This window comes from Cricetulus griseus, chromosome 8 (assembly GCF_003668045.3).
Source record: "Cricetulus griseus strain 17A/GY chromosome 8, alternate assembly CriGri-PICRH-1.0, whole genome shotgun sequence".
Lineage (NCBI taxonomy): Eukaryota > Metazoa > Chordata > Mammalia > Rodentia > Cricetidae > Cricetulus > Cricetulus griseus.
This window is the reverse complement of record NC_048601.1, coordinates 2,625,519-2,652,404: the sequence shown is the minus strand read 5'-3', so window position 1 is coordinate 2,652,404 and position 26,886 is coordinate 2,625,519. Positions and strand designations below refer to the sequence as shown.

Genomic DNA, 26,886 nt, shown 5'->3' with positions numbered 1-26,886 from the left:
AAGAGGCTGGCTGTGCATGAGAATCTTAAGTCAGAGGCCACCATTTACCTAGGTTCTATCTCAACAAACAGAAACAACCAGATTAAACTCTATGTATCCTAAGTATATCCAGTAGAAATAGCATTTGTCTGTTTGCATTGCTGGGGATTGTACCCAAGATCTTGTGCACGTGCTAGACAGACACTCCACCACTAAGCTGCAGAATCACCCTTTAAAGAATGGAGAAGGTTCTGAGCTGGGAACATATCTAAGTGGCCCAGTGCTTGCCTGATGTGTGCCAGACGTAGTTTAATCCCAGTTCAGGAAAAAGGGGGTGATGGGATGAGGGAGAGGACTTTTTTCTAGGAGACCCCCACAGCCTTTCTAAAAGTTGTATTCATTCCTGTGTGTGTGTGTGTGTGTCTGTGTGTGTGTGTGTGTGTGTGTGTCTGTGTGTGTGTCTGTGTTTATGCCCTCGTGTGGTGGTCAGTTTTCTCTTTCTACCGTGTGGGGTCTGATGATCCAGCTCTGGTCGCCAGGCCTGGTAGTCAGGGCTTTATGCCACTCAGCACTTTGCCAGCCTGCAAGACAAGTCCCTAACAGCCTGTGGGCCAATATTAGCTTCTGAAGAATGTTGATCGTTCCCTGGTGTGATGTTTAAGCCTCCAGGAGCTCTTACAGGTTAGGGTGCCATTTTCAACCAGTTGCAGTGATGCAGTAACCTGGGCTCAAGGTGGAGTGGCTGGGTGCTTGGGTCTGTGCTGTTGAGCAGACTCTTGTGACAGTGATGGAGTTTATTCTTTAATGCTTCTCGTAAACTTGTATCCATCCAGTGGGGACGTGAGATCAGGCTGTGCGCTTTGCTGACTGCTAACTTCACACACAGAAGTTGGGGTAGTTTTGTTTTCCTGAGTTCAGTGTTGATTTGAATAGCAGTGCTTGCTTTTCTTGATTAAGCAATTATATGATTTTTTGCATATTTTTTCTTGTATTTTTAAGGTTAAACTTTCAAGTTTGAATTTAGACAACCATGCAAAGAAGAAACTTATTAAACTTGTAGGAGATCGGTACTGCAAGACCACTGATGTGCTCACAATCACCACAGACAGGTGAGTGGAGCCTTGTGGACTAGTGTTGTAAAGTGTGTGCGTGTGTGTCCCTCTGTTTGTGTCTGTACCTCTGTGTTTGTGTGTGGGCTTGTTTGTGTGTGTCTGTGTGTGTGTATGTGTTTGTGTGTGTGTATGTATCTGTGTGTGTGTCTGTGTGTGTCTCTGTGTGTGTGTGTCTCTCTGTGTGTATGTATCTGTGTGTGTGTCTCTGTGTGTGTGTGTCTGTGTGTGTGTGTCTCTCTCTGTGTGTGTCTGTATGTGTGTATGTATGTATCTGTGTGTGTATGTATCTGTGTATGTATGTGTCTGTGTCTGTGTGTCTCTGTGTGTGTCTCTGTGTGTATGTGTCTGTATGTGTGTGTCTGTGTGTGTGTCTGTGTGTGTCTGTGTGTGTGTGTGTCTGTGTGGGTGTGTCTGTGTGTGTGTGTGTGTGTGTGTGTGTGTGTGCGCCTCTGCATTTGTGTATGCATGTGTATCATCTGATGATGCTGTTTTTTTCTGTTGATAATGGTGCCTGTCATTTATCTGGTTACATGGTGCCTGTCATTTATCTAGTTACATGGTTTATGCTAGCAACTATGTAGAGTTAAAAGACTTTAATAAGCCACATGATGCTTCTATTTTATATTTTAATGAGATTGGAGGCAGTTGTTACTTTTTTCTATCTTACTACCCTAAAAGCAATTCTCATGGTAAGTTTTACTTAGTATTGGAAGGTTAGTTCAGTTTTAAAATAGCAGCAGTAGACATATAGTACAGCTCACTTTTGAAAGAGTCAGCATTTGCTTTAAAAAAAAAAAAAGATTTATTTCTGTTTTATGAATATGAATGTTTTGCCTGCATGTGTGTGTATGTATACCATGTGCGTGCAGGGTCTAAGGAGGCCAGAGGGGCACATGAGGTCACCTGGAACTAAAATTACAAATGGCTTTGTGAACTGCCTGTGAGCACTGGGACCTTAACCCAGGGCCTCTGCACCAGCAGCCAGTGCTCTTACCGACTGAGCTGTTTCTCCAGCCTGGTCTGTCCGTCCTGCGTTTTCAGTGGATTCCTTAGTTAAGCTTGTGCTGTCCTCCTGGCTCTAAGCACTGAGATGGTAAAGAGAACTTGGCTTGGGCATGTCACCTTTAAAGTAGCCTAAAGCTAAGATGCTCCCTCTCCCCTCCTTTCCCCTCCCTCCCCATCCTCCCTCCCCCAACTATGCCATCATGACTGGCCTAGAACTCACTGTGTAGACCAGGATGGCCTCAAACTCACAGAGATGCACCTACTGCTGCCTTGCATGTGTGCTTCCAAGTCCAGCTATCCTGAATATTCTAAGCACAGAATTTTCCTAAGGCAGATAAAATTCAAAGTCTGCTACCTGTTGTCTTTAGAATGTCTTACAAATTACCTGTATGCTGAAACTTTGACCATTCTGTTCTCTTTAAAGATGCCCTCTCAAGAGGCAGAACTATGACTATGCGCTGTATCTCCTCACAGTCCTATACCATGAGTCTTGGGTAAGTAAGTGTGTGTGTGTGTGTGTGTGTGTGTGTGTGTGTGTGTGTGTGTGTGTGCACGCGCACGCGTGCGAGGCTAACTTTTCAGAGTGCTGTGTGTGGCAAGGGTGTGTGTGATGTACTGCAAGTGTGTGGAGATTGTAAGGTGGTTCATTTGGCCAGTCCCAGGACTGTTCCTGCCTCAGGCTCCTTAGTGCTGGCCTTACAGGCCTGTGCCGCTCTGCTCTGCTCTTAGAGATACAGGAGGTTGGAACTGAATGAGGGCTTTCTAATACATTCATTCAGAGATAATGGTGGCTTCTCAGTGGCCCGTGGTTCTGTGCCTTGATCCTTAGTGGGGACCCAGGACGGAAGCATCTCTCTGTGTGTTAGTGGCAGCCCTCAGGGATGATTGGTGAGTACAGGCAGCTCTATCCAGGCTGCTCATGACGTTTCGTTGTTCTAACAGTGCTCAGCTCAACACAAGTGAGTGGCGAGTGGAAGGACAACAAAGCTGTATTTCAAGATTAGTGACAAAACCTAGCCTCAGGCTCCTTTCTTCTGCAGGGTTCTCTGCCATGATTCAACTGTGCTTTATACCCTGGCTTTGGGAATGTGGCCATGGCAGCAGTTAATAATCTTTCCTGTCAATTGGTTGAGAACTGCCGTTGGCTTGGGATAATTTTAAGTTCTCTTTGAATCAAGAACATGTTTGAATTAGCTGCAGGTTCATAGCTGCTGTCGAAAGAGTTAATAACAAACAATAAAAACCAGCCAGTTTAGAGTCTCTTACTTGCCAGCTGCCTGTAAAGTGAATTCGCCCAGAGGAAATGACAGGCACCAATAAATTCAGTGAAAGTTGACTTACGGGATTCTTTCTGTGATTCTGTGACATAGAATCCAGTAAGGCTGTATTCTGGATTCATGCAAGAAGCCTTTCATCTTTCATACCAATTACTTTGATGCCAGAGTAAGTGGCCACATATAACTGTCTTAAACAGCTGTAATTAAAGAATTCCTATATTAAAATTGCTGAACAGGCAGCATCAGTGAAGACACTGTGAGGTACCAATGAGCTTAGAGCTTTGCAGGGCTCTAGGACAGGGTTTTGCTAAATTGAATTCTTTTTTTCCTTCACCAGCTTGGAATTCATACTTGAAACTTACATTGCCACACTGTGTTTGGTCCAGCGTTTGGAGCCGCTGCCCAGTCCACGCTCTTTTTCAATAGGCTAGCCTCTGAACACCTAGTGTGCAGACAAGTCCCTTGGCTTTTTAGTTTCTTTGGAGGTTACTTCTGGAAAAGTGTTCACCTAGTCTTTAGCATAAGAATGTTGTATAGCCATCAAAACAAGTTAACTATAGCAGTGTCAGTCATCGTCAGCTGGTTTAGACGTCACAAAGCATGGCTTCAGGACTGGAGGCCAGCATCTTTGAGTCCTGGCAGTAATGAGTGATGAATGTTGGCTAGACCCAGACGTGCTAAACTTGTGTTAGTGTTTCAGTCTGATGTGCTGTGAGTCAGCCTTCGGCATGTGGAGCCATGCAGACTTGGGTTCTAGCCTTGGTCATGTAACTTCCTGCATGGGTCATTGTTCTTAGCATTGAAGGCTGTGTGTAAGCCATCTAGGTGTTGACACTGTGTTTCCTTCTGAGCAGAGGGAAGTGTTTATAATATCTAGCAATTTATGAACTCTCAGTAACTACAGTAATCAGTTAAAAATACTAAGTGAAATTTCTTTTTAGAATTTCAAGTACATTTATTTTGAATTCCTGTGAACAGCCTTACATCTAACCTGGCAGAGTTCTGTATACTGAAGTCAGGGTAGAGCATGTAATTTATATCTGCTCACAGTCTTACTGGCTGAAGAACCTGCTGTTCCCCTGTGCAGTGTGGTGTTTGTGAGCTCTCCACAAGGGAAGGAAGACTGAAGGACTTGCCTAGAGGCAGACTGAGTGCCAGCGCAGGGTCAGGGTGAGGTTTGGAGGCTGGGAGCCGGCACCAGAGGCCCTTGGGTGCTGACATGAACTGCTGCCAAGGCTCCTTTTTAGCAGATTGAATGTGGGTCTTGTTTGGATTTCACCTTACTACAACTTTGTATTTTAATACTGGGCATTGAGTGTGGGGCTTCCTGAAAGCTAGGTGAGTAAGTGCTCTATGACTGTCTCTTTCTTTCCCTAGGCTGGCTCTTTCCCTAGGGGTCACAACTTTGGGTCTTCTTGCCAAAAACACCTGAGTTTAAAAACCCTGACATCTCTAAGTTGGTGTTTGTGTGAGGTGTTGGGAGCAAGCCAGAGCATTCCGCTCACTGAACTACAACCTCAACCTTAAGTTAGGTCGTTTTATTAAACTCATTGAGACAGGCCACTGTAAGGGACCTTACTGTGAACACTTCCCATAACGACGAAGAGTCTATGTTGGGATGGAGGCATACACACAAAGAAGGCTGCTGACGGGCTGTTGCTTGCCGCCCTTCTCTCTCAGGGTCAGGGCTGGGGTCTCCCTGCCTCAGCACAGCCCTTGGCTTGGCATGAGAAGCCAGTACGAAGTTGATCCTGTGGCAAAAGGCATGAGCTGGCTGTGGTGCTTTCATACCTTCTGACTACACGCCTGTTCCTCAGGGGAGCCTGCCGTTTCCCGGGCTCCCAAAAGCAGAGCCCTGGTGCTCGGCTGTGATTTCCTGTCCTAGGTGTTGGGCTCACCGTCAGCTTCTTCTCAATCAGTTCCACTGTTGGTTGGGACGGAAAGGGGATATGCGTACTCCCCAAGTCCTCTCCCTCTTACCTAACCCCCTCCCATCAACCCCACTGTTTCCAGGGAACCCCTTGGGCTGGCAAAAGGAGTCAGGAAGTGGCAGAGGAGCAGCTCCCTGTGTTGAAAGTGTTTCAAAGTAATTTTTTTTTTTTTTTCTGTTTTAGCACAGAGCCTTTAGTGTGGGCCACCCTTTTTACATAGCACTAATGCTGAGAGTCACGGTCATCAAGCTGTTTTATCGAAGCCTCTGTTTCTTATGCAGAAGTGCCCAAGGTCACTGGCATTATTAGCAGAGGAACATGGCCCTGAACTGCAGCTGAGTCTGTTCTGTCACAGCAGTGTGTTCTTTAGTCTTGTTCAGCTCTGACTTCCAGAACATTCAGGAATCAGCTGGAATAAGACCTGACTTGTGCTGCTGTTTGTCTGTCTTTGCAGAGTTGCTTGTGTAACCGCTGCCGGCCAGTGAGGTAGTGTCAGCCTCACCTGTAGAGTCCTGCAGTTTCTGTGGACTCCGGCTCTGCAGCACCTCTGATGAAGATCCCTGCCTGATAATTATCGCTAATTGCTAGTAAGGAGACGGATTAGAAAGTTAGCATCTCTGAAGACAGTGTTTGAGTCTGACTAGTGTCAGGGCTAAGAGCATAGTCACAGTGTGGGCAAGAGGTTAGAGATGTGTGTCACAAGGAATTTGGACATCAGGAGGGAGCAGCAGTGTTGCCTAAGGCAGGACCTTTCCTACACTGCTTGCTAAGCTGAGCCCTGCTTCTCCTTCCCTCCCGGGGCTGAAATAAAACCTCTGAGTTAATCCATTCTTCTCCTCCTTTATCCAGTACATCAGCAGATCTTCCCTGTTCTGATTGAAATGTCTGCTGCGCTGCCCCAGTAAAGACCTCCTTGTCCTTCACCTGAATCACTGTTGCGTCCTCCTGACTGGCCCATCATGGCTTCCCATTCTGTCATCGTCTCATGCGCTGGCAGAGTACCCTGGGCTTCCCACGCTTCATATCAAGTCTGGCTCTGTAGTGTACCCTTCACAGCGGCGTGCCTCCTGATTACTGGCCCCTTGGGAATTTAGGCTGTGTGCCCTAGTTAGCCAGGGTATGAAGCCACCACAGTGCCCATGCATCATGACTTTGCCTGTGTCCTCTGTTGGCCACATTCAGGTGTGTGAGACCTTTAATACAAGGGTGGCGCCACCCTGGATGCTTCCTGTCACTTTCCTCTCTTCCTCAGTGGACATTCTGTGTGGTGAGTGCCTGTGCACACGTCTGCCTCACTGTGGCCTGGTGTGGAATAACCCTTTACAACGTGTGAAGATACATCACTGGGATTGGTGTAATAAAAAGCTAAATGACCATTAGCTGGGCAGGAGGTATAGGAGGGACAGCCAGACACAGAAGAGGCTGGGAAGAAGAAAGGTGGGGTTGCCGGGATGTGCAGAGGGAGCAAGACATGCTGCAGGTCAGATAATTGCCTAGTGTTCAGTTCCCGCAACCCTTCAGTCCCAAATAAACACACAGAGGCTTATATAAATTATAAACTGTTTGGTCTACTGCTCAGGCTTCTTACTGGTTAGCACTCTCTTAATTACTAACCCAAATATTAATCTTTGTATCTCTACATGGCCTTATCTTACCAGAGAGTCCTACCTTCCTGGTAGCTACATGATGTTTCTCTGACTCCACCTCCTACCTTTATCTGTTTGGATTTCCCACCCGGCTAAATCCTGCCTGTCCATTGACTGAAACAGCTTTATCCATCAACCAATAAGAGAAACATACATTCACAGCACACAGAAGGATATCCCCCATCATCTCTTTTCTGTCTAAACTAAAAGGAAGGTTTTAACTTTAACATAGTAAAATTATATATAACAAAATAGTTACCAAGCAAGAACTATAGTTCACAATATTTAGTCCACTAACATTTGGCAAAATTTAAAGAAAATATTCTATCGTCTATCCTGTCTTTGTGAATCTACAGTTTTATATGTAACTTACCTTTTATCATAACTAAGGAAAACTATAACTATCTGTCTTCAACTCCATCAAAGACCCCAGAAGGATAATATATAAACTCTAGAATTGACACAAGACATCTAGCTGCCTGGACAGTCACCCAAAGTTCCTCTGTAACATTGGGGCATCCATCTTCAGCCTATAGGCCCAGAATGTCTGGCAGACTTTTTGATGAAGCAGGGCCATCTTGTTCCTTGGCAAGTTCAGTAGTCATTTTTCTTTGTAACATGTTTATTCAGTTTGGACAGCATGCTGTCAAGGAGTCTGGGCAAGAGCAGTTTCTTGTCCAAATGGCCATCCTGCCATGTTGAAGGCAAACTCCACAACGAGTTTCTTTGACGCCCATCTTCCTCCCTGACATAATCGGTGCTGCCAGGAGACGTGTCTCATTGTCATGAAAAACTCTATTTATTTGTTACGTATACAGTCTATACAGTGTTCTGCCTTCATGCCAGCAGAGGGCACCGGATCTCATTCAAAGTGATTGAGAGCCACCATGTGGTTGCTGGGAATTGAACTCAGGACCTTTGGAAGAGCAGTCAATGTTCTTAACCGCTGAGCTATCTCTCCAGCCCCGAAAAACTCTTAATAAACCATTTAAAATGCCATATTCTGTAGGTCTTTGAAAGGTTTTGAAGAATATCCATTTGAAATATGTCTCTGTATACTGAGAAAACATAACTAACATGACTAAGTTTTAACTATTATAGGTGACTATATATAATCTGTATTTAAGTATACATTACATTTTTAAAGAGCTGTATAAACACAATACCTAAATAAGAGTATAAATATTCATATAACAAAATTGACCTTAAATTTGTATCAATAAACCAAAATCCACACCAATCCAAAGTATTCATTCTTGTATTGTATCCACTCCCCCTTTTTTTTTAGAGAGATTGAGTATGACCATTTACCATTTAAAACCAATCCCACTTAAATAAAAACAAACATTTATAAACAGTATTTGGGAATTTGGGCATAGTTCTCTCCAAACTGCTTCCTGCCTTTTGGGGGCTGTCAGTCCCAAGGGGACCCTGAGAAAACCCAGACCCCTGGCCAAATCCTGGCTGTAGTGGTCTGTGAGGCTGCTGCATCCCAGCTGTCTTAGATGTTGCATCACCTGGGCCACTGCTTCAGGGGTCATGTTTGATCAAACCTTATCAGTCCGGAAGGAATCCACAGCTTTTCATCTTCCGTGGAAACAAAAGCAGAACCTCTTTTCCAAAGTAACCTGTCCTTAGATTTTGAAGTCAAGGCATTTTTTAAATATATAAGTTGGATTAATCCAGCAGCATTTATAATCCAATGTCTGTTAGCAGCTGTTGCTCCTTCCTCAGCAGTCAGTTTAAAGACAACACAGTAACATCCGACATCCAGACTGTCTGTGTATTTCCCATCTTTATGTGGCTTTATTACTCTGCCTTTTGTTGTTATTTTTTGTTTTTTGAAACAGCATTTCTCTGTATATCTAGTGTCATGAGACTCATTCTGTAGACCAGGCTGGCCTTGAAGTCAGAGACATCTGCCTGCCTCTGCTGCCTCCAGAGTGCTGGGCCATTCGATTTCTTTTTTAAGGACTTTCTCTATCCTTTTCCCCCCAGGCCTTCATATGTTTTTAAATGGGTTAATTTAAGTTGTAAGAGCTAGTTAGTAACAAGCCTAAGCTATGGCCAAGCTTTTATAATTACTATGTCTCTGTCATTGCTGGGGAACTGGCAGTCCTGACAGAAAGTCCACCTACAGTGGGCAAGGACAGTATTTCACTCCTCTGTTCCCCAGCATTCAGTACAATACTAGATGACACATGATGCTCCGTGAATTGCTTTTAAAACTAGTCCAGATTGACTTGAACTCCTTGACATGTGCAGTTAAAGTTTAGCCTTGGCAGCTGGAATAATTGGCAGGATTTTTTTTTTTTTTTTTGGTTTGTTTGTTTACTTCTTGTCTATTAAATTTTTTTTCAAATTTCCTGTTTTATAGCTATATAAATTACAGTGTTTATTTTATGTGTGTTTGGGAGGAGGGGCACACATGTCATAGTTCTCCATGGAAGTCAAAGGACAAACTGTGTGAGTCAGTTCTTTCCTTCCACATGGGTCCCAGGGATTGAACTCAGGTCATCAGGCTTGGCTTGGCAGCAAGTACCTTCACCTACTGAGCCATCTTGCCAGCATCGTTTTGTTGTTGTTGTTGTTGTTGTTTTCCTTTTCTTTTTTTAAATGGTTAAGCTGTTTTCCCTCATGGAGAACAGCAGCACCCTTGTAACCATGAATGGTGGAATGTTACTATGATTCATTCCTGGTCAAAGAGAGTTGTACGTGCACAGTGGTAGGAGGTGGCAGATGTGTGTGTGTAGGAAGCAGTTAGCTCTGTCACTGCAGAGTGTGCTGACCTTGCATTAACTGGATAGTATGTTCTGTGTATTAAATTTTGTGCTTACACAGGAGAAGGATATTAGGTTCAAACAGTCAAGTTGTCCCTTTGCTCTGAGATTCTTCTCACCAGGTCTCGGTGTTCCTTAGAACAAGCTGTTCCACCACAGGGCCTATTGTGGTTTGGGGCAAATGATTTAATTGCACTGGGCTTGAGTTTCCTGGTCTGTAAAACAGATGATAATAGCTGTTACTCACAGGGCTATGTGAGGGGTCAGTGAGTTAATAGTGTCAGAACCTAAAACAGTGTGTGTGTGGAGTGACTGTCCTAGCAGCCTTCTGCCTGGCCCCGGTCACTTGCTCCACGCTCAGCTGGAGCTGGGACTCTGCTCCCCGCAGCCGGCACTGCACACCATCAAGCCTCCAGAGAGCACAGTGCCTGGCACAGCAGTTGGCTCATAAAATTTATTGAATGGATGATGGGGCCAACTGGGAAGGTAAACAGGATCCCATGGAATGGAAAGTTGCTGCTTCCGAGGTTGTGGTCAGGCAAGTAGAGGAGGAAGAGTGTGTGTGTGTGTGTGTGTGTGTGTGTGTGTGAGTGTGTGTGTGTGAGTGTGTGTGTGAGTGTGTGAGTGAGTGTGTGTGAGTGAGTGTGTGTGAGTGTGTGTGTGTGTGTGAGTGTGTGTGTGTGTGTGTGTGTGTGAGTGTGTGTGTGTGTGTGTGTGTGTGTGTGTGTGTGTGTGTGTGTGTGAGATATGTGAGCATCCCAGAACTGAAGCCAATTCTTTATGTAGCTTCCCAAATTCTGGCCTGGCTTACAAGCCCTGGCTTGTACATTAGTGTCAGTCCCTCTCAATAAAGCGAACAGAATCAGAAAATGTTCCAAGGAAGAAAGTGGCCATGAGTTTTCAGACAGACCCTTTCCGTGCTCTTGCAGCCAGGAGTTCACATTCCTGTAGTCCTCGTGGATTCTGTAATCTGGGGTGTAGCTGCTGGGGCGGGGCTGTGAGCCTGGCGTGCTGTGACCTGCTACATCTTGTCTTATAGTAGAGTTGTAGCTAGGTGGGATGTCACACACTCGAATCACAGCATTGAGGCACCTGATACAAGTTTGCTTGTTCAAGGCCAGAAAAAGAAGTTAAGGAAGGGACAGTGAGATTTGTGCTTTTGTAAGATTTTCTATTTGTGCTTCTTGAATACAGACTATTCCAAAGTGATGAGCTTCGTGAAAAATATACTGCTTTGTATCCTTGACAACGTCTCGGGGGTGGTAGAGTAGCTTCTGTTGTTATTTTAGATGTGGTCTCACTATGTAGCCTTGGCTGGCCTATCTCACTTCCCTCCTGAGCATGGGGATCAAGGTATGCACAGCCACACCTGGCCTGCTATACCTTCTTGCCATTGATAAGCAGCCTCTCCGGTGCACTGCGGTGTGCCTGAGGTGACGCAGTGACACAGCACCAGCACTATTAATACAGGAACAGAAACAAAAATAACAGCAGAGCATCGTGGAGGCTATGAAGCTGTCATGACAAAGGCAAAAACTGTGTATCCATGTATGTCCCCTACTTCTGATTTCCTCTGTCAATCAAAACATCCAGATGTGTTCCTCACTTCCTGGTTTAACTGTCATGGTGCTTTATCTTCCTGTCATTCCCACGTTAGAAAGACAATACCTGTATCAATTCATTATTTTAAACTTTAGAATGTGAGGTGTCAGTGGGGTGGCTTCACATACCTGGGAGGCAGAAACAGGGAGATCAGAAGTTCAAGGCCGTCTGAAGCTACACAGGGAGTTTGAGGCCAGAGTGGGCAGCTCAGCTCGTACAGTTTAAATGTTGGTGTTCTATGACTCAGGCCAGCAGACCTGTCCACTCTCTGCTCCAGGACAGCGCGAGAGCAGAGGCCTACCTGAGGGACACCTCTGGTACCTTAGAATAGCCGCCTGCAAGAGAGCTTTCTGATAAGTGAAGTTTGTGTGCCAGAGTGTCCATGGAAGAGTGCAGCCCTTCCTGAGGCTGGCCATGGGCAACAGCGCCTCACAGGACTGTCAGTGCATACTGTAGACGGCACCTTGAACACACTGCCTTCTCTTCCCCAGAAAACAGCTAGCAGAGGAACTTTGTCTCTGATAACATTTCCCTTAGTTATGAAGTGTTGCAGGGTCCTGGTGGGTGTCCCTTGGGAGTGGGGGAAAGTAGGAGCAACATCAGTGACACAGGCATCGGGACAAATTGAAACGACAAGCTCAGTCTATTCCCGAAGGGGAAGCCTTGTACCCCTCAACCTGCCCCAGGGGAGGAGATCCACTGAGCTGGCATCTGCTGAGGTGACATGGTCGCTGTCCATAGGTCATCGTCATCTCTCATCAGACTCGGCTGGCAGACCCAGGCTGGGCATCAGGAAATACCAACTCTGTGTGCTCTTACTGTCGTCTAGGCCAGCAGTCAGGCCCATTGGGATTAGTTAGCCCACACTGAACTTTTCTTTTTCTTACAGAAAACTGAAGAATGGGAAAAAAATAAGACGGAGGAAGACATGGAAGAGTATGTATGGGAAAACAGCTCCTCAGAGAAAAACGTTCTCCAGACCCTGCTGCAGATGAGAGCTTCGGATGGCAGCAGTGTGGCACCGAGCAGGGAGGAGCTGCTGGGGACCAAGGAGGTTGAAGACTACCAGAAGTGCGTTGTTCAACTCAAGAATGAGGGCGAGAATGAGGAGAACCTCTCTCAATACAAAGAATCTGTGAAGAGACTGTTAAATCTGGCATGAAATTTAAACCAGGTGTCTGCTGTATCAATTCTATGATGTATTTAGTCACTGATTTGATATAAATGGAAAATATTTAAGAATATTGTCTTATGTCAGTTACCATTGCCCCTTTCTGACTCCTGTGTACTGCAGTGTGCTTTTGGGGCTCTCTGGCTTACTTTGGGGGCTGTGCCGCCTCCTGGCAGGCTGTGGTGGTTTCCCTGGTTCTGGAGTGTTTTCACACAGTGCCTCTAGTCCTCCTCTACATACATGAACTTAGTTGTTTTGTTAGCTGCCATGTCTCCACTTTTGGTGTTTGCTTTCGGTCAGTGACTTTGGTTACTGAGGGAGCCTGGCCCAGCATCTGACCAAGCCCTCAGTGCCCTCAGTAGCCAGCCTCACAGAGGGCTGCACTCTGCAGTGGACAGCAGCTAGGCAAACTTGCTGCTCGCCTGCTCCAGCTTTGTGCAAGGTTTGCTCCGCCTTGTAAATGTCACTTAACAGAAGGAAATTCTTTGGATAGACAGGTATGGTAGACTGTAGCTATAATCCTGGCATGTGCAGAGCCAAGGCCAGCATAGCCTACAGGAGATCCTGTCTCAAGGGGGAAAAAAACAAGAAAACAACAAAAAACTCTTTGAACATTGATTGGACTTTCTGTGCAGCTGTTACACAGTGACATTGGGAGAGGATAGCACAAATTCTAATTGTTCTTAATAATAAAACCTCAGAGTCAGATATTGGGATTAAAGCTGAAGGTCAGAGAAGCAAAGTGGCCAGCTACCAAAGAGTTCTCACCTCTACCAATGCTCAGACCAAAAGGACATCCTGTCCCGTGAGTGTGTCCGTCCGTGTCCCCCCCCCCCTTATATCCCTCTCTCCACCCAGCCGTATTACTTCCTGTCTCCACCTCCATAGTGCTGGCATTCAAGGCAGGGGATCCCAAGTGCTGAGATCACCTTTGTGTCAGTTCTGTTTCTCTTTTAAACAGATTCAATCTCTTATAGCCCAGGGTGGCCTTGAACTCGCCTCTGGCCTCTGGCCTCTGTCTCCCAAGTGCTGGGATCAAAGGTGTGTGTCACCACTGCCTGACCTCTTGGCTTACTAGTGTGACTGGCTTTGCATTCTGATCTTAAGGCAAGCTTTACTTGTTAGATCATAAAATGTCACCCCAGGAGAGAGGTGTGGCCTGACTGAAAATAGGGAATCTTTGAGGCTTGGCATGCAGAGCTTCCTGGACTCAGCCCCCCCCCCCCTTCTGGGCCATGTTAACCTGTATCTTTACCGGAAGGATAACTGGCAGAGCCCTGAATTCTAAAGTTTCCCAGCCTCGGGGTGGTTTTGTAAACACTGAAACCTGCATTTGGGTCAGAAGTGAGGACAGTCTTAACTGTTTGGCCAGTTCAGGATGACCTGAGGGAGGGTTCAGGCTGCCATCAGAGAGGAATGTCTGGAGTGTAGCTGTACTTTCAGCCTTCTGTGTTTGCCCCTTGCCTGTCTGGTCTTCATTGCCTCTCATCTGAAGGAGGGTTGAGCATATTTGTTTCCTTACAAAGGTAAAAACGGTCATTTCTATGAGATTCTTCAATGTCGTGTGAGAAACCCCAGGAGGGACATCTCTTTGTACCTCTCCTGTCCTGGAAAATCCCTAAGCAATGCATGTGAAGTAAAAGCACATTTGGAGCTGGGCATGCCGACACATGCCTTAGTGTCAGCACTTGATAGATTAGGAGGCCAAGGTCATACTCTGTTATATATCAAGACTTAAAACAGCAAAAATGGGGGCGGGGCAGTGGTGGTGCACGCCTTTAATGCCAGCAGGCAGGAGGATCTCTGAGTTGGAGCAGCCTGGTCTACAGAGTGAGTTCCAGGACAGCCAGGGCTACACAGAGAAACCCTGTCTCAATACAATAAAAGACTTTTCAAATAATCTGTAGACAGTTCCTTGAGTTACTTCTTTAAATTCAATTTTTGTGGGTAAGAATCCCAGCAGTGCTACCTCATACATGGTTGAATAAAGATTATGATAATTTAAATCTGGATATTCTTCCTGTTGGTATTGAGGCATCTGTACTGGCCTGCCCATTGAGTCCTGACAGGATTCACCCTTAGCTGAAGCCACTGAGAGCACCACCTGTGCACATTCACTGTGTTCCCTCTTAAAAGGTGGGCCTTGCCCATCTCCCATCTCTCTCTCTCTCTGTCTCTCTCCCTCTCTTTTTCTCTCTCTTTCCCGCTCTCTCTCCTGCCACTCTTGCCCCAGGGACCCGTCTATGCCCTTCTCTTTCCTCTTCAGTAAACCTCCCGTGTGAGCCTTGTTGCGTGGCTTGACTTCTCTTGAAAGAGTTTTTAAGTAAATTACACGTCCCACGATTAATGTGGAACGTCATAATGTATTAGCAAAGAAGTTGACAGAATTAACGAAGCCTAATATTTAGAATCATGAACAAGTCAAGGTAAATTAAGTTTTTAAGTCATTTTTTTGGCTTGATACTCCGCTGTGGATTTTTTTATATCTGTGAATGTGTGTGTGTGTGTGTGTGTGTGTGCACAGGCCTAGGTGTGTGTATGTGTGAATGCACGCATGTGTACATGTAAATGTGAGTGTTTGTGCATGTATGTTTGCTTGTTTGCTGGGGCTTGCTAGGGTGTGGGTGGAGGTCAGACAACAGCGTTTTGGGAGGTGGTTCTTCTACTGTGGGTGTCTGAAAGCCGGGGGTCAGGCAGACACTTTGACCTGCTGAACCATCTCTCTTGTCAATATGTATATATATATATATATATATATATATATATAGAAATTGTTACTTTCTACCCAGTGTCAACACTGGGGAAAGAGAAACATCTTTTAACTGTTTAGCCTCTGAAGTAACAGTGTTCTTTTAGTCACTTTTTTTCTTTAATTTTTTTGTTTCATTTTTAGTCATGGTGGCTATTCTGTTACATTTATTAGTGTGTATGTGTGTGTATGCACACACATGCGTGCGTGCCACAGTTCTCTCGTGGAGTTTGTTCTCCTTTCGCCCTGTGGTCCCAGGGACTGGAACATTAATCAGTTGACCCTAGAAAGCCGGAAGCGTTTGCTTACGGCTAAGTCCATGCGAGAGGTCATTTTTCCAAACCTGAGACCAGTTCTATCGCATTATGACAGCTACTGAGCATTGGCTTTGGAGCCAGGCAACCTGCCTGCCCTCTTTCCTCCCCTTTCCCCTCTCGCATCCATTTTCTTTTAAAGACAGGGTCTCATGTAGCCCAGGCTGGCCTTAAATCACTTCTGATCCTGCCTCCATCTTCAGAGTGCTGGGATCACATCCAGTGTGTGGCCCCCTCTCCTTCCTTCCCTCTCCCTCCCTTCGCCTTCCCTCCATTTCCAATTCAGGAAATGGAAATGACCAGGAAAGAGGACAATTTGACCAAGTCTTGGCCATTTGGTAGGACTTGGTTTTCTGAGATAGCTTTATTATTTTCTTTAGTGAAAATGCTGTATTCTTGCAGAAAGCTGACAACACACTCAAAGCCTGTAACCTGGTTCCTGCCGGCCTTTAGGACCTCCCTTTCCGTGTGTTATCCTGATCCCGCTGTCCCAGGCGATACCAGCCCTGCTGCTCTCCGAAGCATCTGGATGCCCCGATGACCACACAGCAGCAGAGGCAGACGATGGCAGCTCCCAGGGTCACAGAAGCCAGCCAGGACCCCGCAGTCACCAGAGCTCCATCCTGAGGTGCTTCCTTCTCAGACGTGTGATTGCCACCCTGGGACCCCTTCTCAGACGTGTGATTGCCACCCTGGGACGCCTTGGTTTTGTTCAGTAGTTGTTTGCTAATGTTGAGTCGGGACTGGCTGGGCACCTGAGAGACTTTTGTGTCTGTGGGTCCAAAGAAAGGAGAAATGGTCATGTTATCTGGACTACGGGTGAAGTCTGTGCTTGGTGACACCGTGTTGACCTTGGTAGCAGTGGACGCATTCACAGAAATAGATCGGATCTCCAAATCCGTGGGTGACTTCCTGGAATGACTGATACCTGCGTTTGTACCCAGATCTTGATGTGTGGTTGACACAGCAGTCTCTGTGGATGGCAGCGTGTGCTTTGTCCCATCTGTGTGCAGCCCCTCATTGCCTGCCTTCAGAGCTTTCAGAATCCGGAGTCTATCCCACCATTCAGATGAGGAGCGGGTGTTTAGATATGTGGGGGCTGAATGCTCAAAAACCAGCAAATCGGGATCTATGCCTGAAAGATAAATGAAATTGTTCCTTTATCTTTTTTTAAAAAACAGGATACTTTTTATTTATTTGAAAATTTCACAAACGTATTTATAGTGCATTAGGTGTGGTTTCAGTGAGGCAACCTGAGGCACAGCCTGGAAGCCGGGAGAATTTACCGTACTGGGTCCCTAGGCTGAGCCAGATCCCAGTTCTACCCGACAGACTCCTGAGGTTCAGAGCAGGGCCAAGTTTATCCACTGTCCCGGGACACTCTCTGCTATGGACAAATATGGCTGTACCAAGAAGAAAGCTTTGCCTACTAAGAAGGCTTTGTGCCAGGGTTCCCGCGCTGCCAGCAGCCGTGGGGAATACCATACACCACTTTAAAATAAGTGAAACAGCCAGGGAAGGGGCCCTTTGAAATTGGGAACAAAGCCAGCAGCCTCTCTGCTTGGGTTTTGTGTCTTCTCACTCCTTTTTTGTTAGGAATGCCCCAACACTTGTCTTCAGGGGGAAGGGAACAACAGTCTAAAGCTTTCCAGTGTCTCTGCCAGGGAGCGCTGTCTGTCTGTCTGTCTGAGCACCCCCCACCCCAACTTTGGCCACTGTGATGTTTCATCCCTCATCATTTTGTTAAAGTAAGCTTCGGAGACAGTGACTTCTGACTTCCTGGTCATCTGCGTCCCGTCAGTTTTCCTTAGCACTGTGGGACCCTCCTCTTGTCTTCCTGCCAGTCCACCCAGACTGCCTCCCTCCCTTTAGACTTTGGCTGACTTGTAGTCTCCGTGTCCCCATCTTCTTGGCTAGTTTCCATTGTCAGCTAGAGCCTCCTGGGAAGAGGGAACTTCTCAGTGCAGCTAATGCCACTGAGGAATTAACCTCTATCAAGTCCGCATGTGGGATATCTGCCGGATGCTATTTGACTAGTGGTTGATGGAGGAGGGGCTTAGCCACTGCGGGCCCAGGCTGTATAGAAAGCTAGCTGGGCTCAGGCCTAGGGACAAATGAGAAGAGGCTGTTAAATGTCCCTGTCTCAAGTTCTGCCCTGACTTCCCCTGATGGTGGTGAGTTGTGAAATGGGAGTCACAAAATTGTCACATGGTGGTGGTGGCTCACACTCTTAATCCCAGTACTCAGGAGGCCATGCCAGTCATGATGCACACTTACTTCTGGAACCAGAAGCCATAATAAACTCTTTCCGGAAGTCCCTTTTGGCCATGTCGCAGAGGCAGGAGGACCTCTGTGAGTTTGAGGACAGCTTGGTCTACAAAGTGAGATCCAGGACAACCAGGGCTACACAGAGAAACCCTGTCTTGCAGGAAACAGAGAGCTCAGCTCTTCAAATGCAAGCATGAAACAGCGCAAACGAAGTTAGGCAGGTCGGGAGGTGGTGGTGCACGCCTTTAATCCCAGCACTTGGGAGGCAGAGGCAGGTGGATCTCTGTGAGTTCGAGACCAGCCTGGTCTACAAGAGCTAGTTCCAGGACAGCCTCCAAAGCCACAGAGAAACCCTGTCTCAAAAACCAAAAACCAAACCAAACCAAACCAAACCAAAACAAAAAAACAAAACTGGAAGTCAGGCAAGGCTGTCTCATCGCAGTCAGTCATTAATAGGCTTCCTCTAGCAAGGCTGTCCTGTCCTGGAGCACCACTGACGGACGGGGAACTCAAACACCAAGCCTCTGAAGGACACTTATACCATCCAAACACTACACGCCGATTTTGGTGTGGTGTTGAACACTGCAACGGAAAGCAAACTAGACCACCACCATCCTTAGTCTCCAGTCCCTCTTCCCTTCCCCGACCCTCACACACACACACACACAGGATTCCATAGCTGTCCACACCGGCTGACGGCACCGAGTATGTGTTGCCCTGTCTTCCTTTTTCACGCATTGAGCTTGTTTTCCCAGTGTTCTGTCAGACACCTCACCTGGGCACACCTGGCAGCGTCGTCGCTGAGCCTTCCCCCAGCCCCACCACTCATCATCCTGGGCTAAGCTCAGTAGAGCTGATTCTGCCCTTAAAAGGTAACTAAGGGTAGGGAGTGTGGCTAAGTGAGGAGCCCCCGGGGTCCATCCCACCACACACACTCCCAGTGGATCTTTCCAAGGTCCAGGTAACTCCCATCTTCGTGACGCTTCCCTCACTAGGTGTCTCGCCTACATCCTGAGTGATAGCCACCCAGACCGAGGTGATCATGTGTAACTCTTTAATTGCAGTGTTTTCTCATTCGATGCCTTTGTTGACTCCTTATTTCTTTTTGCTGTTGAGTTGGGGCCTCATTATCTAGCCCAGGCTAGCCTTGAACTAGTGATGCTTCTATCTTTGTAGTTAGAGTGCTGGGACCAACAGTGCAACACTGTGCCCCCTCCGTCTGCCTCCGATAAAGTTAATCTGAAGACACGACTCTGCTCTCTTGGAGGCATATTTCCACCGCGGCTCCCAGTGTCCCCATCTCTGTGGCCAGGTCAGGATTTCTACTGTCCTGGTCCTGTTGATGGCTCAGAGTTCCTTGCCTGCCTCTGCCTGGTCTCTCACTTTCTATAGCTTCCTCTTATGGACCTTATGTGGAAGCAGTTCTATGTGCGTGTGTGCATGCATGCATGCGTGTCTCTGTGTGAGTGTGTGTGAACACACTGGCGTGCGGAGGAGCACACGTGGAGATGAGAAGAGGCCTCCGGTGTTGGTCAGAGACATCTACCTCTTTCATGAGACAGGTCTCTCTCAAGGCGGTGACCATCTAGGGACCTGTAAGATGCTGTTGTCCACCAGGGGAGCTCCCTGGTCCTTGATTTCCACACTGCAGGACCCCTATTCCAGTGTCCCCAGCCTCAGGCAACCTGTGAGCACTTAGCTTCTGAGCAGCACTCCCAGCCATTTCAGTAGAAATGCCTACGTAGCTCTTGCTGAGTTCCCAATCCAATTACACAGCTTGTGCTCGTGTCCACTTGTGCATGGCCTGCCTTCCGGAAGGGATTGCTGCCAAATGTGCCCAACAAGGAAATCTTTCACTTTTTCTGTTCTGGATGGCCAAAGCATCTCCAGACAGGGGGCGCTGGAAACCAACAGCCTGGTGTTGCCAGGCTGAAGTGCTGCGAGCACTGTCTTGCAAAGGCTTTCTAGATGGCATCCTTACCTGCTGTTATGTTATACAGAATGGCACTGGTCCCAGGCTCCAGGATGCAGCTCTCCAGGGTTGGGCAGTGGACATGGAGGCAGTTGACATTGTCGTGGATAGGATCATGGAAGAAGACAGCCACGTTACAGGAAACTGAAAAGGCCAAGGACATCTGCATAGGATCCTGGCCCCGTCAGTTGTGTGTATGAGAGAGAGTCATTCTTGCTGTATAGCCCACGTGGGCCTCCAACCTGTCGTCTGCCTGCCTTAGCCTTCTAGTGCTGGGATCACAGGGACATACTGCTATGCCTGGCTTTGCTGCCTGTCAGATGGGCTCTGAGTAACTTCTGTTCTTTCTGGAATGCTGAATTAACCGGATCTTGTGCTGTGCTTAAAAACTATGAAAACTGGGCCAGGCAGAGGCAGAGAGATCTCTGTGAGTTTGAGTTCAGCCTGGTCTACAAAGAGAGTTCCAGGACAGCCAGGGCTGTTATACAGAGAAACCCTGTCTTGAAAAACAAGGAAAATTGAAACTATATAATACACCTACTATTTGTTTGTTTGGTTTTCCCAGACAGGGTTTCTCTGTGTAGCCCTAGCTGTCCAGAAACTTGCTTTGTAAACCAGACTGGCCACAAACTCAGAGATCTGCCTGCCTCTGCCTCCTGAATGATGGGATTAAAGGTGTGTGCCACCGCTGCCCAGCTTTGTGGGTTTTTTTGTTGTTTTGTTTTTTGGTAGTTTTTGTTTTGTTTGGGATTTTTTTTTTTTTTTTGAGACAGGATCTCAATAAGTAGCTCCAGATGGCTTGCAACTTGTTATGTAGACCAGTGTGACGAGTGCTGGCACTGTAAATGTGAGCCACCATAACCAGCCTTAGATTGATTAGCTGATTATTTATTTATTTATAGACAGGGACTCACTGTGTAGCACTGGCTGGCTTGGAACTCAGAGATCTATCTGCCTGCCTCTACCTAGCCGGGATGAAAGACACACACCACCATACCCCACAGAATCATCATGTTTTAGTCTCAGTATTATTTATGCATGTAAAACCTCGGTTGTCTACACAAAGCTTTGGAAAGTACCTGTCTGGTTTCCAGTGAAACTGTGCTCTCTGAATGCTAAGGTCCTGGGGCCACAAGAAGGGAACATAACAGGAGAGCTGTCACCACTGACAAGGACAAGCATGGTGGAGAAGCTGGCTCATTGGAGAGCCAGACAATCACATGACACTTGAGGGTGTGGACCTAGGTACACACCTTATCCCAGGAGCTAATCAGTCTTAAAGAGAAGGATGCTGGCGTCTGGGACCATTGACAGGGCCTGTCTGCATATCACATATTCATGTTGGCCTCTCTTTTCTAAATCTGCTCCTTAAAATGTGCTGTGATGCTTCTGGAAACCTAGAGTCAGTTACTGGGTGCAAAACTTTTGAGTGCAAACTCCTGACATGCGGTGAGCATATGGGGAGCCCTGACCTGCCTCTCAGGAGGGTTAGCTGTGAGGGACCCACAGCTCTGCTCTTACTTCTGTAACATCCTTGGGTCTCTACATTTCTTAACTTTTCCAGAGGAGAAATAATAGGGCAAAATTAATTACTAGTGCTTTATTAATGTATCAGTTTGCAAAAACAGTCCCCGAGGATGGTTCGGGGAAGTTACAAGAGAAAGATACTAAAAAAAGTTCCTATTTAATATTTAGATTTGTGATGAAGTCATTGATGTGGTGGAGAACAATATTGTTTTGTTTGAGGAAAGATCTCACTGTATAGCCTAAGCTGGCCTTTAACTCAGACTTATTATGTATCCCAAGGAGACCACAATTTCAGGCAATCTCCCTGCCTGTTGCAACCTCCCAAGTGCTGGGATTACAGGCATCAGCCACCATATCTGGCTTATAGAGAGTGATTTTTTCTTAGAGATATTTCTTTTTATGAAAGATTAGTTTTGACTATTTTTAATTATGGGTATTTGTGTGTCTGTGAGAGGGGTGGTATGTGACATCAGTGTAAGTCCCTGTGGAGAGCAGAGACACCGGATCCCTGGAAATGGAGCTACAGATGGTTGTGAGCCACCTAATGTGAGTACTGGGAACTGAACTCAGGTCCTCTGCAAGAGTAATAGGTGCTCTCAACCACTGAGACCTCTCTCCAGCCACTCAGAATGGTTTCTGTGGGCCCAGGAATGTGCTGCCCACCTACTATCTCAGCCGAGGAGGAAGATCAGGACCCTGAGTTTAGGGTGGTTTGGGCTACTTCAAGAAAGGGAGGGGAGAGGGAGGGAGAGAGGGAGAGAGAGGGAGGGAGGCAGGGAGGGCGAACAGGAAGAAGACCGTGGATTTCACATGCATCTGTTCTCCTGCTAGAGACAGGAAGGTGGGAAGCCTGGGCCCGGCCTTCCTGCCCTGACTCACAGGCTGTGTCCTGATGACAGCCCTGGAATGTTTTTCTCTATGTAATCTTGTGTGTGTGATATGTGTGTGAGTATGATTATATGTGTGTGAGTGTACATGTGTATGAGTGTGTGTGTGAGTGCGCATGTGTGTGATATGTGTGTGAGTGTGCATGTGTGTGATGTGTGTGATATGTGTGAGTGTGCATGTGTATGAGTGTGTGAGTGTGCATGTGTGTGAGTGTGCATGTGTATGAGTGTGTGTGTGAGTGTGCATGTGTGTGATATGTGTGTGAGTGTGCATGTGTGTGATGTGTGTGATATGTGTGAGTGTGCATGTGTATGAGTGTGTGAGTGTGCATGTGTGTGATGTGTGTGAGTGTGCATGTGTATGAGTGTGTGTGTGAGTGTGCATGTGTGATATGTGTGTGAGTGTGCATGTGTATGAGTGTGTGTGAGTGCATGTGTGTGGTGTGTATGTGTGAGTGTGCATGTGTGTGATATGTGTGTGAGTGTGCATGTGTGTGATATGTGTGTGAGTGTACATGTGTATGAGTGTGTGTGAGTGTGCATGTGTGTGGTGTGTATGTGTGAGTGTACATGTGTATGAGTGTGTGTGAGTGTGCATGTGTGTGTATGTGTGTGAGTGTGCATGTGTGTGATGTGTGTGAGTGTGCATGTGTGTGATATGTGTGTGAGTGTGCATGTGTATGAGTGTGTGTGTGTGCATGTGTGTGATGTGTGTGAGTGTGCATGTGTGTGGTGTGTATGTGTGTAAGTGTGCATGTGTGTGATATGTGTGTGAGTGTACATGTGTATGAGTGTGTGTGAGTGTGCATGTGTGTGGTGTGTATGTGTGAGTGTACATGTGTATGAGTGTGTGTGAGTGTACATGTGTGTGAGTTAGCATAGGTCAAAGGACAACCTTGGGCGTCAGGCTAAGCTGGTCTTAGAGCTATCAAGGACCCTCCATCTCTGCCTCCCAAGTCCCTTTGGGACCACTGGGGATTACAGATGTCACTCTCCTGTCCCCAGCTTTAAGTGGGTTCTGGGGATTCAAACTTATGACCTCACACTTGTCTGGCAACCAACTTAACTAGGAGGCCATCTCCCCAGCACCTGTTTTGTTTTTATTTCAACCAGATCTCATGTATCCCAGGCTGGTCTCAAACTTGCTACATAGCTGAGAATAGGCTTGAACTTGTGATCTCCCTGCTTTCCACCCCTCAGGGTTGAGATTACAGGTGTGGGGCACCTCTCTGGGTTTATGTACTGGAGAGGGAACCCAAGGCCTCCAACATGCTAGGCAGGCACCCTACAAACTGAATCACAACCCCAGCCTGATGGGGATGTCTTCTGTATATATGTTTCTCTTGTTGGTTAGTGAATAAAACCCTGATTGGCCAGTAGCCAGGCAGGAAATAGAGGTGGGGCTACCAGGTGAGGAGAATGGGGGTGTGGAGAGCGCAGCATGGAAGAGGCACCATGCTGCCGAAGGAGTAACATGCCGGATTGTGGGTAAGCCACAGCCTCGTGGCAACACATAGATTAATAGAAATGGGTTAATAATTAAGACAAAGCTAGCCAACAAGAAGCCTAAGCCATGGGCCAAACAGTCTGAATATTAATATAGTGTCCGTGTGTTTATTTGGGGCTAAATAGCTGTGGGGCCAGATGGGACAGAAACCTCCATCTTCACCAGCCTTGACCCTGCTTTGAAAAGTTTCCTCTTTATCAAATTGGCTGTTCTTTGTGCCTCATTAGTGTTGAAGGCCGTGGCCTGTGACAAGTCTCTCAAACTGATCACTGAAAACCTGGCTACTCTCCTGAAACACTCCACAGTGGAGTCACCATGGGTATTGCTTCAACAATATTTTGCTCTTGTTTCTTTCCAGGTAACTTTAAAATTAGGGAAAACACTGGGGGGGGGGGGAAGAAAGTGTCTTTAGATAATTGTGACCTTGAAGGCTTTGGTATGGGTAGATGGGTGATATTTACTTCTAAATCCCATTTATTATAGAGAAAAGAAATCTACTAAGGAAATGTGAAGATAGCGTGATCCACACTCTAATTTCCTGCCCCTCGCCCTGTGTTTCATATGGATCCAAGAGACATATCGTGTAAAATAGGCATGACACTAAAACCACCAGTTATTTTAAGAGATTATTAAACTAGGTGTGGTGGTGTGTGCCTGTAATTCCAGCACTTGGTTTTCAGAGATGGAGGGCCATGAATCACAGCTGTACAAGATCAAACCAGCCAGCGTTCCAGCCTGGAGCTGGGAGCCGTGAGCCCCCACCCGACTGGAGAGCTGCTGACAGTTGGTGGCTTCACGGGAGGGAAAGTCAGTCATACATAAACTGGACTCAGTGGATTATTTTTTAACGAGAATTTGAAGAGTGGTGGTGGTAGGGGGTGGATCTGGGAAAGTTAGAGCGGGGAGTAGGATGAATATGAATTTCAAGATACAGAAATTCCCAAAGAATTAACAAAAATATTTTTTAAAGAAACTAACAATAATAGTTTAAAAGTAAATTGTTGTAAACCCTTTTTGTTTGTTTTGTTTTGTTTTTGAGACACAGACTGAGACTGCCCAGCTAGGCTCAGCTCACAGTGTTGCCTTGAACTCTTCTTGGTCTCCCTGCTTCCAGCTCCTAAATGGAGATTACAGACTTAGGCCAGCCACAGCGCCCAGCTTATTGGAAACATCGGACTATGAATAAAAAGCAAGTTATCTAACCCTGAAAGAAATCTATATCCATCTAGCACTACAGCAGGATGCCCTGCGTTCTACAGAGTCAGGAAGATCTCGTTCAAAACCACCTGCGCTGATGCTTCCCCCATCCCGGGGTCCTCCCCGGTGCTCCCCCTCTGCCTGGGTCTTGTGCTCTTACCCCCCCCCCCCCCCGCCTTTTCTCTGCCTGCCCCTCGTGCTCTGTCACCACCCAGCCCTGTGCTCACCATCCTTCCTGAGGCAGCAGCTCCGGCTGCACTTGTGGCCCGTGTTCTCTGAGTAGTACTTGAGGAACTGGGCCCCCAGCTTCTGGGACTCCTCTAGATTCAGGAGCATCCCTGGGAAGCGGCGGATCCAGCAGTCTCTGTAGAACACGGAGGGCGAGCAGAGCCCGTGCACAGTGCAAGCCAGCCCCAGCCCCAGCCCCAGCAGCAGCAGCAGCCCCACCGCCTGCATCTCTCGGTGCTGAAGGGAGGCAGAAGCTGGAGCTGACCATGGGTCGCGTCCAGGGCGTCCTTCCACAGAGGCGGCTCGGCAACTTCTTTGTCTCCGCAGCTGGGCCCCGGGAGAGCGCCGGCCCTGCGGTCTCTTGTCTGAACCGTCTCCAGCAGGTTTCGGTGTTCTGACCCTTCCAACCCTTCCTCTACTGAAGATGGGATGCTCCCCTTGGGTTTCCTCCTTTCCCTGGGAGTGAAGAGTCACCGACACCTTTTCCTACGCAGATATGAAGGCCAGGAGAAACCCTACCCCAGAGTCCTGCTGAGAAAAACAATTGCCTAGTCTCTTGACATCAGATTAAGGGATGCTCTGTTTCCAGAAACAACACCTTGTTTTGTTGTGAGGTGGTCAGTCTAGGGTGAAGAGCTGGTGACTTCATTTTTTTAAGTTCCGTTGTTCGGGCTCTTGAGAAAACCAGTTCATGTACATAATTTGACTTTTAAGAGCTTGAAAGAAAAAAAAAACAGAAAAAATATATTTAAAATGTTTAATTTTTCAATAACTGCAAACCGATTGTATATTTGCTCTGGTTACTTCTTAGGACCAGTAGTTTTTATGTAAGCCAGTCATGAGCTTTCTTCCTAAAAGAAACTAAGGAGTCACACCCCTACCCTGCACTCCAAACTCTCATAATGTAGGTGAAATAGAACAGCCATTAAAGGGCCTATGTGGTTCCTCAGGCCTGGTGACCCCAGTTCCATCTCCCTGTAAAAGCAGAATAGAGCAGACTCCACAGAGTTGTTCTTTAACAGGAACACACATGTGCCTGTCTCCCCACTGCATATCACACGGGTGCACTCACGCCCACATATACCCCCCCAACACACACACATTCTCACACAACGTGGTGCCCATGTCAGAGATAGCTTTCCAGAGCTCTCCTACTAGCTCGTATGTGGTCCTGGTGATCAAGCTCGGGCCATCAGACTTCCTCAGCAAGCACTTTGACACTCAGTCACCTCACTAGCCAGAGTTTACAGTTATTTGTTATAGGGTGCTTTCCTTTTTCCTTGCCTGGTATGCAGCCCAGGGCCTTGTGTGTGCTGGGTAATAGTCTGTCTACCTTTGAGCTGCGTGTCGGCCCTTGGATGATCTTGAGAGAGTTCAAATGTGCATCTTGACAAAAGTCTCACACCCTCCCCCATCTCCGACAGACTAACCCAGTAGATCGGCTGTGGGGACAAGAATTTTTAGTTTTACAAATGTCCCAGGTGACATCCTTAGACTTTTGGGGACACTGGTCTTGAGAGACTTCTTGAACTTTTCGAACTCCCATGCTTTTGAAACAGGGTCTCATTGTGCAAACCTGGCTAGCCTGGAACTCACTCTGTAGACCAGGCTGACCTTGAGCTCACAGAGATCCACCTATCTCTGCCTCCCGAGTGCTGGGATCAAAGGCATGCACTACCACCTGGCAGAAATGTTTTTCTTAGCTCCAGGTATATAGTATATAAAATAGAGACA

General features: G+C 46.9%; 2 protein-coding genes across 3 annotated transcripts in view; one reads left to right on the top strand and one right to left on the bottom strand.

Annotated features, from left to right (window-relative positions):
* The window catches only part of Mrps35 (mitochondrial ribosomal protein S35), a 33,719-nt gene extending 19,316 nt beyond the window's left edge, over window positions 1–14,403 (top strand). For both annotated transcript variants that reach the window (XM_027430076.2, XM_027430077.2), the window contains exons 6-8: window positions 979–1,088; window positions 2,521–2,590; window positions 12,222–14,403. In XM_027430076.2, coding sequence (XP_027285877.1) covers window positions 979–1,088; window positions 2,521–2,590; window positions 12,222–12,494 — 453 coding nt within the window. In that variant the 3' untranslated portion in view covers window positions 12,495–14,403. The remainder of the gene's footprint in view (window positions 1–978; window positions 1,089–2,520; window positions 2,591–12,221) is intronic.
* A 1,475-nt stretch (window positions 14,404–15,878) lies between these two features.
* The window catches only part of Mansc4 (MANSC domain containing 4), a 15,599-nt gene continuing 4,591 nt past the window's right edge, over window positions 15,879–26,886 (bottom strand). The window contains exons 2-4 of the mRNA XM_027430074.2: window positions 25,152–25,868; window positions 19,816–19,950; window positions 15,879–16,701 (exon numbers count right to left, since the gene is read on the bottom strand). Coding sequence (XP_027285875.1) covers window positions 16,016–16,701; window positions 19,816–19,950; window positions 25,152–25,380 — 1,050 coding nt within the window. The 5' untranslated portion in view covers window positions 25,381–25,868 and the 3' untranslated portion in view covers window positions 15,879–16,015. The remainder of the gene's footprint in view (window positions 16,702–19,815; window positions 19,951–25,151; window positions 25,869–26,886) is intronic.